The 16267-nt window shown below is 46.1% G+C and overlaps 1 protein-coding gene and 1 long non-coding RNA gene across 3 annotated transcripts in view; both read left to right on the top strand.

The window, feature by feature from the left end:
* LOC114197543 (xylosyl- and glucuronyltransferase LARGE1) overlaps positions 1-3486 on the top strand; it is a 120494-nt gene extending 117008 nt beyond the window's left edge. The window contains exon 9 of the mRNA XM_028088620.2: positions 1972-3486. Within this exon, the coding sequence (XP_027944421.2) occupies positions 1972-2169 (198 nt within the window). The 3' untranslated portion in view covers positions 2170-3486. The remainder of the gene's footprint in view (positions 1-1971) is intronic.
* A 9791-nt stretch (positions 3487-13277) lies between these two features.
* Positions 13278-14675, top strand: LOC148163810 (uncharacterized). Of its 2 annotated transcripts, none has more exons than XR_015768782.1 (3): positions 13278-13470; positions 13844-13893; positions 14048-14675. It is a non-coding gene; the product is annotated as an uncharacterized LOC148163810 (long non-coding RNA). The 2 variants fall into 2 exon arrangements; XR_015768783.1 differs by having other exon boundaries at positions 14019-14675.
* The last annotated feature ends 1592 nt before the right edge of the window (positions 14676-16267 follow it).

Genomic DNA, 16267 nt, shown 5'->3' with positions numbered 1-16267 from the left:
AAAAAAAAAAGGCCGGATGCTCAGTGCTGGCTGCCCTGAGAATCACCTGGAGAACTTTCCAACAGTTCCAGTGTGTTTGAGAGCGGTCCCAAGTGATTTTTTTTTTTAAGATTTTATTTATGTATTTTTGAGAGAGAGAGCACGAGCGGGGGTGAAGGGCAGAGAAAGAAGTAGACTCCCCGCTGAGCAAGGAGCCCTATGCAGGACTCGATCCCAGGACCCCGGGATCATGATCTGAGCCAAGGGCAGACGCCTAACTGACTGAGCCACCCAGGCACCCAGTCCCACATGATTTTAGTAAGCATCTAGGGTTGCAAACCACTGGTGTAGATGGAAGGCGGTAGAATAGTGTCCATATATAACAACAGAAGCATGACCATTAATTAATGTCCATTTTTTTAATAATACTTGGAGATAGTACAGTGCTGCTTACAGACCAAAATGTTCAGTCTGCCCCAGCTTCTGCTTGAAGGAAAAGAAATGTCATATGCTTGTGTCCAGCAGTGTGGTGAGGTGAACTAGTTCAAATAAAGTTAATTTTTCCAGCCCTGCGATGTGGGCTTTGTATATTTTAGGCAATTTTGACAGAACGCTTACAAATTTCTTGGTTATTTTTCTTTCTTTGCCGGTAACACATCTAAATATAACTTTACCCTTTCCGGTGATTTCCGGAAAGAATGAGTACATACCTGACAGGTAATGGCCACACCTAGAGGGCTAGTGGGATTGGTCAGGCTCTTTGTCCCCACAGGAAAGTCCCACACAGCTAAGCTCTGGGAGCTCTTGCATTTTCTTCTCCGGATTATTTGTATTCCTCCTCACCATCAACTGTCCCTTCTTGCTGTGTCAGTGTTCGTCTGTCTGTAAGAGCTCCCTTTCCCCATTCTCATCCCCTTCAGAGTTTCTTCTGATCTGCTCTGGGCTGGGGAACTAGATAACCAAAGCTTATCAGACATTATGTCCAAAATCAGAGAACACGGGGTCCGAGTGAAGGTGTGCTGGGTTCTCCTTGGAGTTCCATGCCCTAAATTTGTGTCAGCTATTTTGGCTATTTGGAGGCATTTTATTTTTGGTCTGAGTTTCTATCTGTATTCTGCCAAGTGGAGGCTACTGTATGGTGGTGTGACTTACAATAAGGATGAGTAGACAAGAGCTTTGTTCTTTTTTTTTTTTGCATTAGTTTTTATTTTGCTCAAGAACACCCACTAGTAATTCTTCTTTTAATTTCTTTTTTAAAATATTTTTTAATTTAAATTCAATTAATTAATATATAATGTATTATTGGTCTCAGAGGTAGAGGCCAGGGATTCATCAGTCTTATATAACACCCAGTGTTCATTACATCACATGCTCTCCTTAATGTCCATCACCCAGTTACCCCATCCCCCCACACCCGTTCCCTCCAGCAGCCCTCAGTTTGTTTCCTATGATTAAGAGTCTCTTAGGGTTTGTTCTTAATGAGCTTCCATCCAGTGGGATCTTTTTTTTTTCTTGATTCTTTTTTTGTCCCCTCTTGTGTACTAATCTGTTGAGGCTGTTAAATCTCATCAAGCCCTATGAGAAATCACAGAAACAGACATCATTTCATTGAGCAAGAGCATCTCTGATGGCTTGTGTCATTCTAGAGCAACCACATGGGCACATGCTCACATTTACCAAGAACCTTTCACAGGCTATGAGCTCTGCCCAGCACTTATCCATCCCTGATTGGTCATCTTTCAAGGTAGGTGTTATTACGTTTACTTTATAGATGAGAAAACTAAGGCATAGAGAATCCCAGTAATTTGTCCGGAGTCATGGAAACAGCCCTGCACTGTCCCTCTCCAACATGGCTCTCTTTCCATTGCCCCCCTCCTTGCTGATGTCGTTCCCCTCTTCATTCATTCACTTGGTCATTTGGTCATGCACTTGGTCATCGGTCATACATTCCCAGGGGTCCTTGCAAGTGCTCACGCTGCTCTTGTCTTCCAGGAATATGAATTCATCGTGCTGCCCAATGCCTACATGATCCACATGCCTCATGCCCCCAGCTTCGATATCACCAAGTTCCGGTCCAACAAGCAATACCGCATCTGTCTCAAAACCCTGAAGGAAGAGTTTCAGCAGGACATGTCCCGCCGCTACGGCTTTGCCGCCCTCAAGTATCTCACGGCTGAGAACAACAGCTAACACCAGGAAGCCCACCACTAGGGGGAGAGACCTGTTCTGCCGGGGGAATGCCACTCGCCGTTTGGGGCCCAGCCTTCAAACTCAAAATTGAGCAATGCTTTTTTGGTTTGTTTTTACTTGTCTCTTTGGCCCAACAAAGCCGCCCACACTACAGAGATCTGGGACAAGGATCCGGCCGGCGCCTCTCTACTCCACAATCTGGCACTCCCAGAATGTGGAAGAACAGCTCGTCGACACAGTCTCTTCAAGAACAGGACACAGAGGAGTTAGAGGGAGCAAAGGGGTTATCCGACCACAAAGCCACAAAACGAAGCAGGTCTTTAGGACGTTCTCATTGCTTTTTAAGAAAGGGAAGTCAGGGTGCTGGGGGTTAGCCATCCCAGGAAATAAAAGCAAAACTGTCTCTTCGTTCAGAGGCAACTTTCTTTTTTTGTCCCGCAATCTAGCTGTGCGTATCCAAGGTGGGAGGCAAACCAATGATCTGAACCAACCGTTTGGAAAAACCCAATGGGGACATTATACCAGGTGGGACCTGGAGATGGGGGTCGGTTGGTTCCTTATCCTCAAGGACACTCTTGTTTTGCTTCGATTTGTTTTTGTTTAGGGGGATTTTGTTTGTTTGTTTGTTTTTGGTCTGGGAATCCAAAATAGAAAACCTGATCATTTAAGGCTCTGAAGGAGAATCCGCTGCCCCATCCAACATGCCCCTGCCATCAGTGGCCCAGCAAGGAGTACGAGAGTCTTCAGCCAATGTTTAAACATGGGCAGCCTTCTTCAGGATTATCCCTGAGGCCCCCGTGACCTTGAATCCCCTACTCTCCAGAATCCAGGGGCTAAGACGGAGACGGTAGAAATACGAAGACCGTCACATTTGCTATTGGCCGTGACTGGTTCATGGGGAAAGGGCTCAGAAGGGACTGTTCCGGTGCACACGGAAGGTACGGACCTCTCAGGCTTTTAGAAGAACTGCAGTAGTTCACACAAGCTTGTAGTTCACACAGATTCTGAAGATCCACGTGTCCGTCTGGAGACCGTCAGGAAGAACGTGTTGGGTTCCTCTGTGTCCGTGCCACTTCCCTGCGGCCGGGACGAGGTCATGGCCTCGGGCTCCCTCTGGGACTTGTGCAGAGGGTAGGCAAGCACCTTTACCATTAACATGGATTGAGGAGACACTGGACTTTTTACCCATTTTCTTGAATCTTCAATATTAATGTTGTGTTTACATTGATGAGAACAAGAGTCCACGCCCTACTTTGGGCAGGGCTGTTTGTATTGAGTTGCAATGTGACCAGCGAACGCTGCATTCAATAAACGAAAGTCCGGACTGTTTCTTCCCCGCTCCCTCCCACTCCTATAAGAAGCTGCCGAGACACACGCCAGTGTAGAGAGCAAGATCCATAAACGGCAACCTTACACTGTTCTCCCGTTTTGTTGTTTTTCTCATCCTTTGAACCTTACCCTTCTTTCCTCCTCTTCTGAGGTTAGATCTCGCTTTACGCTCTCACCCTCAAAGCATCTTCAGAGTCTCTGTCCAGCTTCAGTCTCAGCACGGAAGCCGGACATTCTCTATCCCAGATGCCAGCAAGCTAAATCGTGGTAATCACTAGAGCAAGCCCCCAACCCCTGTCCCGGTGGTCACGTGACACCCCACAGCGCTCTGACTTCCAAGCCCCTCCCACATGTTATGTGCTAAAGTGGAGATTTCACTTAGATGTATTTTTTAAAAAAACTTAGGAAAACAATGATTTGGACTAATCCTCACACAGATGCGGATAAGTTTCTGTGCGTGTACATGTATGCGTGTATATATATATAGCATATATGTGGCATGTACATCACAAAATTAATACACGAATACTGTAAAAAGTAAAACATCACAAAAGTATTCAGACTATGCGTTAAAGTCCCTTTCTCCATGGGTGTGTGAGAGCCGGCTCCCACCAACGCACAGGACTTACCGTGTGCATCTCTTTCCTACTCTTGTGTTCTGAGCTTCACATTTGTACGTTGAAATTGGCCATGATGGAAGTATTTACGCCATGGCAATCAGAAAACCACAAATCAGGGCACCCTCACCACCCCAAGAGCTGTTGTTAAACATTTACCAGCATGTTGATGCCTTTTTTCTCTTCATGTGCGTGCGCGCATGCGCGCACACACACACACACACACACACACACACACACACACACACTGTCACTCACTCAAAAATCATCTTTTCTAGAGAAGACCATTGTTGATAGATGTAACTTTTAATCAGTCACTACCAGCTACTTGAGCCAAGTGGAAATGTACTGGTAGTACTGGTTCCTTGATGTTAAAAATCAATTTTTAATCCCATAAGCCTTTTATTTTTTACATGTTTTACAGCCCCTGAATCCTGCCCAGCCACTTTGCTTTCACTTGCCTTTTTATGGGTAGAGTCTTGACCATATAACTTACCATACAGACTGGGTCACATCTGAGAGTAAGAGTAGGTGCTAAGTACTTTGAGACAATAGGTATACATTGGAGGACAGTGTAGCTTAATGTACCCTGAATTTATTTTATTTCTATTTTTTTAGATTTTATTTATTTATTTGCCAGAGAGAGAGAGAGAGCACAAGCAGGGAGAGGGAGAGAAGCAGGCTCCCCACTGAGCAGGGATCCCGGTGTGGGACTCGATCCCAGGACCCTGGGATCATGACCTGAGCTGAAGGCAGACACTTCACCGACTGAGCCACCCAGGTGCCCCTACACTGAATTTATTAAAGTCAGAAACTGATTCTCCATATCAACAGGAGAAAAAATCTTACTTCCCCAAAGACAGGTGCCTGACACAAAGAAGCTGGTCTCACTGAAGGTTAGCGCTCAGATGCTGGCTAACGCCCAAGTTCAACTCAGAGGCTGCCAACCCAGGGGAGGCTGAGGTCTGCAGAGCCCACGGCGTGAATTCCCAGAACTTACACTGGGAGAGCATCAGCTTACTGCCAGCCCCAGTTCATGGGCAGGCGGGGCTGCAGCCCTCTGGGCAGAGGCAGGTACCATGCATGGTGATTCCTTAGTCTCAGTACCCCAGGGCAAACCAAGCTTATAAATGGGTCACCCTGATGTTTTCATGCTTCAATAAGCCAAGACGATCTTGGGTTTTGGCTGGGAGGAAAGAAAGGTTTCTCTCACTTAATCCCCATAATAGTCAGTGTCTGGGAAAGCTAAGATTCATTGAGTAACCACTATGTAAAAGGGCTTGTTGCATGCATTAGCTCATTGAATGCTTGCAGCAAAACTGCAAAATGAAACTTAGTGTTTATAGATGAGGAAACTGAGTGAGCTCTGGGAAATTAACTTCCCAAAATTCACATCGTCACTATATGGCAGACCCAGAATTCAAACCCATGCCTACTTGAATGGATCCCAAACCACATAACCTGTAATGCTGCTCCCTTCCCCAATAAGAAAGAATATAATGATAATTTTATGTCATCATTAATGTCTTTGAAGATTACTAGAATGCCAACTCATTCTGAAATTGATACATAAAAGAAAAGAATGAAGCATTTATCCTTTCTTTTCCTAGACTGTTTCTCAGGGTAACCAAATAACTGATGAAAGTTCTTCTTTATAAAAGAATCACAGCTAATAAAAGTAGGAAGAGTTAATGACAAAAAAAAAAGAAATGTATGAAATACGGGCAGAGGATCTGAACCTATATAGGAAGAGTATTAGATTTCTAGTCTTCCTCCTTCCACACCCATCCAGTAACACAGTCCACACAGCAACCTCTCCTAGATGCTCCAAATCTTGCTATGCCCATGGACTTCCTGAAAATTCATTTGAAGTAGACCTGGCAGTTGATAATCCTAGTTAGCCTGCGGGGATCAACTCTAGGGAGCAGTCATTGATTCCCTGAAGGCTCCTGGCTTACATGGCACAGGCAGAGACCTGTCTGAGGGTCAGACCCTCAGACCTGAACTCAGCTGCTTGCTGCTTCTGAGTGGGGTCTCTTCGAATGTGCTGAGCTGATTTACAGAGCACATATTTGCTGAGTTGACTAATAGCTTCTTTGTACCCCATCATGAAAGCACAGACCCTACTTTAATTCTGTTCCCTTCAAAGACTCTACTGTCCTTGAGTTAAGGCTTCATTTATGGTTACCAGGACTTTAGGGAGCTCTGTGTTTAGTGGAAGAAACGTGATTAAAATCCCCTCAGACACGGTTCCTGCACCCTCTTAGGGAAGACAATAAGAGCCGTCCATTCACTGAACCAAGACTTCTATGGTAGTTGGCAGAGTCTTCTCGGTGGCATAATAATATAAGGAAGGTATTACTATCCCTGTTCTTTAGCTAATGGAACCAGCCCTCAGAGAAATTATGTGAGTTGCCCAAAATCACGCAGATTGTTCATGGAGGTGCTGGGATTTGAGCCAAAATCTGGCTCACTTCAAAAACCCACGTCTTTCCACTCTGTGCTGCTATCTCCCCATAAGACACTGAAGTCAGCTTGGCCGAAGGCTTACGCGGCCACGTGGTCATGTAATTCGTGGGGATACGTGCTTTTTCCCCCCTTTGCTTTTTCAATCCTGTTTACTTTCCAATTTAATGCCACTAAAGATAATGAAATGTCAGTTATCTGCCACGTGCATTCTAAGAAGTTTCAGACCCATAGAATCTAACGTCAGAGATACCATGGTTTCTGTCTTCATTCACTTAACAAAACTGTTCTTAGTCAGTACCCTCCAATGTCAAGGAATGATTGGTGATACCTGAAAGAAAATGGGGGCATCACAAATGTGTAGGGTTTCTGATTGTGACTATTTGACAGAGTTGGTCCTTGGTTCGTTCCAACATCGTCAGATCATCTTGAGAGACAGTATTTTCTGGAGTGAAAGAAGGGGGGTCAGTTTGAGGGAAGTGTTTCCAAGATTTGGAACCAGTGAGGCTGGGATGATGTCACGGAATGATTGACAGGGCTTGCCTAGAGCGAAACTGTTCAACAGATTCCTGGGTAGGTCATGCTGCCGAGATTCTAAAGGAAGAAAGTAAGGGCTGTAGTGGGGGCAGAATAATGTCATTGTGCTCCCTGTTCTTTCTGCATTCCACTAACATTCATTGAGCGCCGCTCTGTGATGGGCACTGTGAACAAGCAGCAAACCAGGCACAGGCAGCTTTCATGTACAGTTACCTGGAGAGCTGAAAAGTTCATTTTATTACATTCATGTAAACAATTTTAGTTTATTTTTACTTTTTTTTAAAGATTATTTGAGAGACAGAGTGAGAGCATGAGCGGGAGGGGCAGAGGGAGAGAGAGAATCTCACGTTGAGCAGGGAGCCTGATGTGGGGCTCAATCTCTTCGACCTGAGCCAAAACCAACAGTCAGATGCTCAACCAACAGTGCCACCCAGACGCCCCTAGTTTATTTTTATTTTTAAACTTGCATACCGAAGAATTGTAAGAGTAATACAATGAAGTTCTGTAAACCCTCCATTTAGATGCCACCTATGCTTTATATCAATTATTTTTTCTGGAACCTTTAAGAGTGGATTGTAGATATCATGCCCCTTTAAGTATGAATACGTTAGCATGTATTTTTTTTTCCAAAAAAAAGGACATTCTCTTGGGGTGCCTGGGTGGCTTAGTCATTATGTGTCTGCCTTCGGCTCCAGTCATGATCCCAGGGTGCTGGGATTGAGCCCCGCATTGGGCTCCCTGCTCAGCGGGGAGCCTGCTTCTCCCTCTCCCACTCCCCCTGCTTGTGTTCCCTCTCTCACTGTGTCTCTCTCTGTCAAATAAATAAAAAATCTTTAAAAAAAAAAGACATTCTCATATAACCACAATGCAGTGGTGAAATTCAAGAAATTTTTGCTACAATACGATCCTCTAATACACAGTCTACCTTCAAACTTTGCCAATTGCTCTAATAATTTCTGTGTAACAGGAACTACGTCCATCCCACCCCCAACTCCAGGGTCCAATCCAGTCTGAGACACATTGCACAGTTGCCTACAGTCTCTAATGAACAATTCCTTGGTGCTTTGCACTTTATGACAATGACATTTTTGAAAAGCACAGATAGTCATTTTGCTAGTTTAGTGTTTTGAATGAGAAATAGGTATACACACACAAGGCAATTCATAAAATAAGTATGTATGTATGTGTGACTTTCTAAATTCATTGTTATTATATAGCATACTATATAACATAAAATTGTATGGCAGATAGTGTTATAGAAACCAGTCCTCGGAAGGATCACCATCAATGTGGATGTGTGTGCATTGGTGGGATGGTCCAATAGGTGGGACCCTATGGCAGGCAGCACTTTCATGGGGACACATCACTAACCCCACTTAGTTTTCTTATCACCAGACAATGAAAGTGATCATTTGCTACTTACTTGAAAGCTTAATAGCAACTTTTAGGATACACTCATTAGTTGAACTACTTTGTGTTAGGATGAATGTATATTACATGTGGATAGAAACGTGGACATTTTTAGTTCATTTTCTCAGAGCTAAAGGAAAAAAGATGAAACAACAATGCAAGAATTCTAACCTTACCCAACTTTATTATGTATAGAGCCACATTAACCAGTTCATTAGTATTTCCAACCTTCCCAAAGATTATTTAATATTTAGGTAGAACTGAGCAACTTGGTTTCCTTCCCCATGAATATTAAGATCAGCATCTAATATTCAGACCTTTAAAAGATCAGAAATGTCTTCGAAGTAGGTGAGAGAAAACTGTCTCACCCGTTGATATCAACAGTGGAAATGAGATGGAAAGATAATGAGCCTTCTTTGTGTACAATGGCTTGGTAATCTGGCCTCAAAACAAAATCCCCACTCAGAAATGCCTGTTTTCCTGATGGTCCATGTCACCATGTTACACCAAGCTAGTCATGCTCAGATTCAAAGTCCCACTCATCTCCATGAGTGACGCACCCTGCCGTCCAGCAGGGCTGGTGTATATGCCTCAACAATGGCAACTCTGAGCTTGGGCTTTTCATCAACTCTGAGTTATTGGAATATAAAAACCTATGTCTGATCCAGCAGAAAAGACTAACGGAAGACCCCTAGTTAATCATGACTTCAACAGGTCCCCTTTGAACATTCTAATATTGCTCAGAGCTACCTGTAGCCAATCCCAGCTACCTTTATGCAGCACTTAATGTGCTGGTGTGCTAATTCCTTGCTCCTGTTGTCTACAGGAATCCCATGGGAGGAGGGATTATTATTTTTATAGATGGGGAAACCGAGGCTCAGTGGGATGAAATCCTTGATGGGGAAGGAAGTGAAATGAGTACGGGGTACGGGGACAATGAGCATGGGGCTAATCCGTGGACAGGAGTCTGTCCGCTGGTCTCCTGTGGCATTCCCAACCCACTGTAGAAAAAGCTAGATCTCATGGTCTCCCTTCCTGAGAGTCTAAGTCCTCTTAATACCGCTGCTTGGGTGTCATGAACCATTCTGAACGATGCAAGCAAGGATCAGTCAGAGCAGAGAAGGAGGGGAATGGAACAGTCATTTGCTGACTAATACACAATTTGCATTACCTTATTTAACCAGCAATAGAAGGTATAATGTAGTATACTATCTCCATTTTAAAGGTAAGGAAACAGAAGCTCAGAGAGGTTAAATAAGAGCCATGACATGGCTCTTAAATAAGAGCCATGACAATGGAAGCCATGACTATGTGCTCCAAAGCTCATGATGTTTCCAATTATCTGCACTGTTTCCCAGGGATTCAGCCAACGCAAGGTTATAGAATCTTCGTTTTTTTCAAAGGACTTTAGTAGTGAGAATAAGCCTAGTCATCAGCGGGGTATGTCTCTTCTTTGGCCTACAACTAGTGCTTCTCCAACTTTAATGTGCTTGGGGATCCTTTGTGGGATCTCATTAAAAGCTGAATCAGTGCATGCAGCCCGAGATTCTGCATTTCTAACAAACTCCCATGTGATGCAGAGGCTGCTCGTCCACACACATAAGATGGTCTCTTCATACTCTTAAGACTCTCAGCTTCTTTCCAAATCTTTGTGGAGCTCTGACAGCATGTCTAGCAGGCACCACTACACATCTTGGAAAATCGTTGTTCAGGAGATTGATTGGTTCATTTAAAAAAAAAAAGTTACTAAGGGGGCGCCTTGGTGGCTCAGTCGTTAAGCGTCTGCCTTCGGCTCAGGTCATGATCCCGGGGTCCTGGGACGGAGCCCTGCATCGGGCTCCCTGCTCGGCAGGAAGCCTGCTTCTCCCTCTCCCACTCCCCCTGCTTATGTTCCCCCCTCACTGTGTCTTCTCTCTGTCAAATAAATAAAATATTTAAAAAAAAAACAGTTACTAGGGTTCAGCAACAGTGCCAGATGATGATAATCCAAAGATGAATTAGACACAGTCCTGGAGCTCATGGAACCTGCCCCCCCACCAACCCCGTAAGAAGACAGACAGGTGTATGAAGAGTGACATATGGGGAAGTAGCGGGAGAGGGGCCGAGGGTGCTGTGGGAGCTTGGCAGAATGGGGCTCACTCCAGGCTGGGTTCCTGGAAGCCTCTCAAGACAGATGATGCCTATTAAAGAAAAATGACTGATTGACACTCGTTAAAACGGTAAGGATGGCTTTATTCAGGTGTCAAGACTATTGTAGTAGGGGAGAGAAATCGGACTCGGCTCTGAATACAGGGGAGATTTATAGACAACGAGCCGACTGGGGGGATGCGAGATCACGGAAACCTCAAAGGTTGCGGGATTCTTGCTAAACCGAGTTAATAGGATTCTTGCTGAAGGCAGGTCAAGGACTTATGCGTCAAAGGTGGGGGTGAAGAACTTGATCAGATGTCAAGAGTGATCACCTATCAAAGGTGGGGGATTCTTACTGAACTGACTTAGCAGGATTGTTTGCTACAATGGGCCGGGCTCGCCGAACACCAGGAGGAGGCTGTGTCCCAAAGAGGGCTCAGCGGAGGTTGTACAGAGTTTGGCCAAGGAGAGAGTCTTTGTCACACCTGACAGAAGACAGTCGTGGGTCTGAAGAACAAGGAAGCCAACCTGATTTAAGTGGCCCGCCCAGCAGGGAGAGACTGCAAACTGCCTCGTTTTTCTACACCCTGACTGAGGCCTGATTTCCCCGTGAACGGATTACAATATGATGTTATCCTGTGGACTCCAAGAGCCTTACCTTCGGGATTTAATGTAGTTTGTGAATTTTAAATCATCCCTCTGACCCTGAACAAGACATCTCTGGAGCTCAGTTTCTATGTCTATAAGATGAGGCCATTGGGCATGTGTGTGTTTGAACACAAATTCTGTTCTTTGTTTTGTTTTCGATTTGCTAATGATTTTAGGAAACGCTGGGGTAGTACTTACTATGTATCAGCCCCAGTTCTAAGCACCTTACACTTAGAAAATTCAATAGGAAATTAGTTTAAGTAGTAACCTAAGGTAGGTAGTAGTACTAGACCTATCTTGCAAAGGGGCAAATTGAGGCACAGAGAGGGTAAGTGGTTTGCCCAGAGTCACACACGAAGTAACAGGGCTGGGATTTGAACCAAGGCAGGCTGGCCCTAGAGTTGACATTCCTAACCACTATGTGCTACCACCTCCCTGATGGGGGAAGAAATAGCACGCAATTATAACAGATCCCTCATTGTGCTCTGTATGTCTTTGTGGGGTGTATCATTTTTCTATTGCTGTGTAAAAAAGCACCACAGACTAGGTGACTTAAAACAACACACCTTTATCATTTCGTTGTTCCCAAGGTTCAGGAGTCCAGATATGGGCTGGGTGGATCCTCTGATCAGGGCCTCACCAGGCTGTGACAGAGATGTCAGCCATGGTATGGTTCTCATCTGGAGCTCAGGCTCCTCCTCCACGTTCACTGTTTGTTGGAAGAATTCGGTTTCTTGTGTTTGTAAGACTGAGAGCCCCATTTTCTTTTATTTATTGTTTTTTATTTTTTTAATCGAAGTATAACTAACATACAGTGTTATATTAGTTTCAGGTGTACAATATAATGATTCAACAGTTCTGTACATTACCCAGTGCTGGGCACGGTAACTGTGTTCTCAATTCCCTGTATCTATTTCACCCATCCCCCACCCACCTGCCCTCTGGCTACCACCAGTTCTCTGTATTTAAGAGTCTGTTTTTTCGTTGGTTGGTTGGTTGGTTTTTTTAAGTTCTACATATGAGTGAAATCATATGGTATTTGTCTTTCTCTTATGGATTTCATTTGGCATAATACCCTCTAGGTCCCACCACGTCGTTGCAAATGGCAAGATCTCGTTCTTTCTTATGGCTGAGTAATATTCCATTGTGTACATGTACCACATCTTCTTTATTCATCCATCGACGGACACCCGGGCTGCTTCCATATCTTAACTATTATAAATCATGCTGCAAGAGCCCTGCTTTCTTGCTGGCTGTTGGCCATGACCACTCTCAGCACTTAGAGGACACCCATCATTCCCTGCCCAAGTGGTCCTCTCCATGACCTGCCGGTTTCCTTCTTCAAAGCCAGCAGGAGAAGCTCTCCCTCCAGCCTGCTAAGACAGCCTATTATAAGTTAATGGAATCATGGGAGTGATACCCCATCACATCCCCAGGTCTTGCCCACACTCGGGACAGGATGGACTGCCATAGGGCATGCACACCAGGGGATGAAAATCATCAGGACCTCCTTAGAGTTCTGCCTGCCATGGTGGGGGTGGGGAGTGGATTGTCTTATGAGTTTGTGGCCAAAAGGGTTTCTGCAGAGTGAACCCACTGCCCTTCAGGGAAAAGGAAGTCATTGGTTGTCATCCTAACTGAAAGGCAGAGTTCTGTGGGAGCATGGAGGGGCGCCCACCCCAGGCTGGGCATCACTTAGGCTTCCCAAGGAGGTTACACCTGAGCTTAACATTGAGAGGTGGGTAGGACCAAAGGCCTTCCTGCAGAGGAACCAGGCTGTGGGGAGGCAGGATGGCCTGTGTCTCCTCATTGCAGAAGAACCAGAGGTGACACCAGCAATGAGGGACTACAGGCCTTAAACAGAAAACAATGTGACTCTTCCGGCCGCTGGGGCGCAGGGAGTGGCCGGAAGCCAAGGAGGAGGGAGAATTTCCGGAAGTTTTTTTTAGAATGGCCTGGTCTGGAGGCAGTTGTGGCCTGGTCATGGGAGCTCTGTACTTGAGGTCAGACCCACATGAGCTCCTGTCTCGCCCAGACCACTTAACAGCAGGGGGTGGTGAAACCAGCTAGCGTCTCTGCCGCAGGTTCACTCAACTGTGAAGAAAAAAAAACGGAGAAATCCTGCCTGTCTTTTAAGATTTTTGAGAAGACTGACGGCGTTAACGTGAGTGGATATGTTTTACACTTAAAGTACCCCATCCATACAAAGTACTATTTGCTCGAAAACTCTTCATGCATTTCTTTTCCTGTCCAGCTTCTTTGAGTGGGAAAAGGGAGCCAAGAGGGGAGTTATCATGAACATCCCTGAAACAGAGACTCTTCGGGGGCATTTGTTTGAAGCACTGGGAGGAAAGGCCACAGCCCATGTGGCTTCTGGTTGCCACAGTTTGATTCTCTACCCTAGGGAGGGAATAAATCATTTTAGGGATGAGGAACCCGAGGCTAAAACAAAATGAATTGATTCCCAAACTCATGGCGGGACAGAGGCAGTCTTCTGATTTCAGACTCATTTCCTTCCCTCTTCAACACACTGACAGGACGTCGGAGGTAGAAGCACCTCACGGGAGTTCTAGAATCAACTACAGCTGTGAGTGTTTGTCTGGGTCTGCCTTTGGCTCTGGGTTTGTTGGGGCTTTTCTTCTTCTTTTGCTTTGTTTTGTATTACATCCTGGCCTTGGTTCATTTTTTTCTTTTTCCTACCTTTGGTAAAAGAAACCACCTTTTCACACATTCTCCTTCAGAGAGCCACTTTTGAATCACAATTTGAATCTGGGGACACAAGAAAACGGCCCCAATGCCTTCGGTCAACGGTTGCATCTCAGGTCATCTCAGAAGCGAGTGTAGGTAAAGAAGAGCCGAGAGCCTGGGACAGAACCCTCAAAATCCCCCTTGCCATTGTTCTCTGGATGTTTAAACATTGCGAAACTTGCGAGAGAAGATAAATCCAAAGGAAAACTCTGAGCATCAATTACAACATCGTCTGGAGAACCCTCTAGTTGGCACAACCCAGCGATCGCATCACTCTCCACTGGCTCAGACGGTGGGCTCCTTGCGAAAAAGAGCTGCAGCTGTGTCCTGCGACTGGCACTTTGTCCTCAAAGGGGTGCTCGGTCCTTGCTCAGTGTGAACTGCCAGATGCCACAGAGAATGTACCGCTCTTACTCTGGGCCATGCCAGGTGTGGCACCAACACGCACGGGACACTAACACTTCATTTCGAAAACACGGACATCCAAAAGGAGAAATCCCTCCATTCCGTGACGGATAGCTTTACTCCCCAACAGCTCCTTCGTTATCATTTTTCTCTCGTTCTCTTGCGTTCACTCTCCTCTGAGGGCGGGACGGGGAGTTTCCTTTTTCTTTGATTAAACGCAGCAAGCATTCAGTGAGAACTTTTGTGTGTATTCTACTCCCTAGAGTTTTTGTGTTTGTCTACTCCCTAGAGTAGAGAAGCTTCAGCCCCGCGGGCACTGAAAGGACTCAGAGAAGAGGCTAGTGCAGAAGATGAACACACAAAATCCACCAGAGTCAGGCAGGGCAACAGAAGTGAACACTAGGAACAGCCCTGATTCCAAGAGATGTGCTTCCTTCCTGTGATTGGCTGGGGGTATCATTTTTATAATGTGGCCCTTTAGAAAGAAACGATGTCCCCGGCACCTCGTGTTGTGCCTGGAGAGCAAGATATCCTAGTAGTCAAGAGCCCAGACTCAAAAATGTCCTCATTTTGAATTCAGGAGGGGCTGCTTCCCAGCTAGTCGCCGCAGGTCTGTGTGTCTCCATTTCTTCATTTGTAAGGTGATGACACTGAGGATCCCCACTTTCTAGGGCTAAGAAGTTTACACGGGACAGCACCTGGGACAAAGTAACTGTGCGTGCACGCGCGCACACAAAGTGGATCCTTTATCTTGTGGTTTTCCCTGCCCCCTTCATAGGCGTTCCCTGTGGGATCCTTGGGATAAGAGAGAAAGGAAGGTCTTTCAAGCTGGACTCCCAGCCCCCAGGGGAGTGGTGATGGGCGGTGGGAGGCCTGGATGGTGGGGGGGGGGGGCAGGACATACTTCCTATACCAGGAAGGTGAGAGGGGAGGTCGAGATACACAGAAGAGGCAAAACGGAGGGCGGATCCCGACTGCCTCTCGTGTTTTTCACGAGAGTTCTCGCTAGTGTTAGATCACGTTTCACGCTACCCTCCTCGTCCAAGGTGTTCTGTCTGCTTTACAAAACAGTCCTAAGATAGAGGCAACATGTGCATTTTTATTCTGATTTTACAAATGAGGACGTGAAAGCTTGGAGGTTAACCGATGTGCGCCCAGGCAAGCAGGAGAAGCGATGTCAGCTCAGGCCCGCCTCCCAGTTCTGGGCGTGCGGGAGCCCTCTGTTGACCGGCTTGGAGAGAGAGAGAGCGGCGGGAGAGAGCGCGGGGTCCACGCGGCTCATCCAAAACCGCCTTCTCAGGACCTGTCAAGTCTGCCGGGGGCTCATGGAGGGGAAAATAAAAGGCTCTGGTTGGCTGGAGGTTAACGGATAAAGGAAGCAAAGGTTGAAAAGCTTAACAATAAGTCATTGGGGGATTTTCTTCAAGACTCCCGGTTCACTGAACAGTAAAACTGGCAGGCAGAAAACAGACAGCAAAGGAGGCTCCCAGATCACTGGAGGGAGCGGGGAGCCAGCATGCGCTCAGCAGCCCCCATGTCCTAGGTGCTAGATGCCTGACCTGCATGATCTCATTTAAGCCTCAGGCACCTGTGGTCCTCAGTTCTGTGCGCGGGGGAGTGAGGGTCAAGGAGGTGAAGCAAACGGCCCACAGTCTTGCAGCTGGTCCCTGAGCCAGCAGGACTAAGGGCTCAGCTCTGCCAGGCTCTGAAATCCATGCCTTTCTGCTAGCACATAGGGCAGGGGGGAGGGGGGGCGCAGAGGGATTTCACAGGGGACTCCTCAGAAGGGAATGAAAGGGAATGAAAGA

The sequence above is a fragment of the Eumetopias jubatus genome, unplaced genomic scaffold (assembly GCF_037043125.1).
Source record: "Eumetopias jubatus isolate StellerSeaLion01/CBP00866 unplaced genomic scaffold, mEumJub1_p1.0 scaffold_8, whole genome shotgun sequence".
NCBI lineage: Eukaryota > Metazoa > Chordata > Mammalia > Carnivora > Otariidae > Eumetopias > Eumetopias jubatus.
The sequence above is the reverse complement of the archived record's forward strand: the minus strand, read 5'-3'. Positions and strand labels throughout refer to the sequence as shown.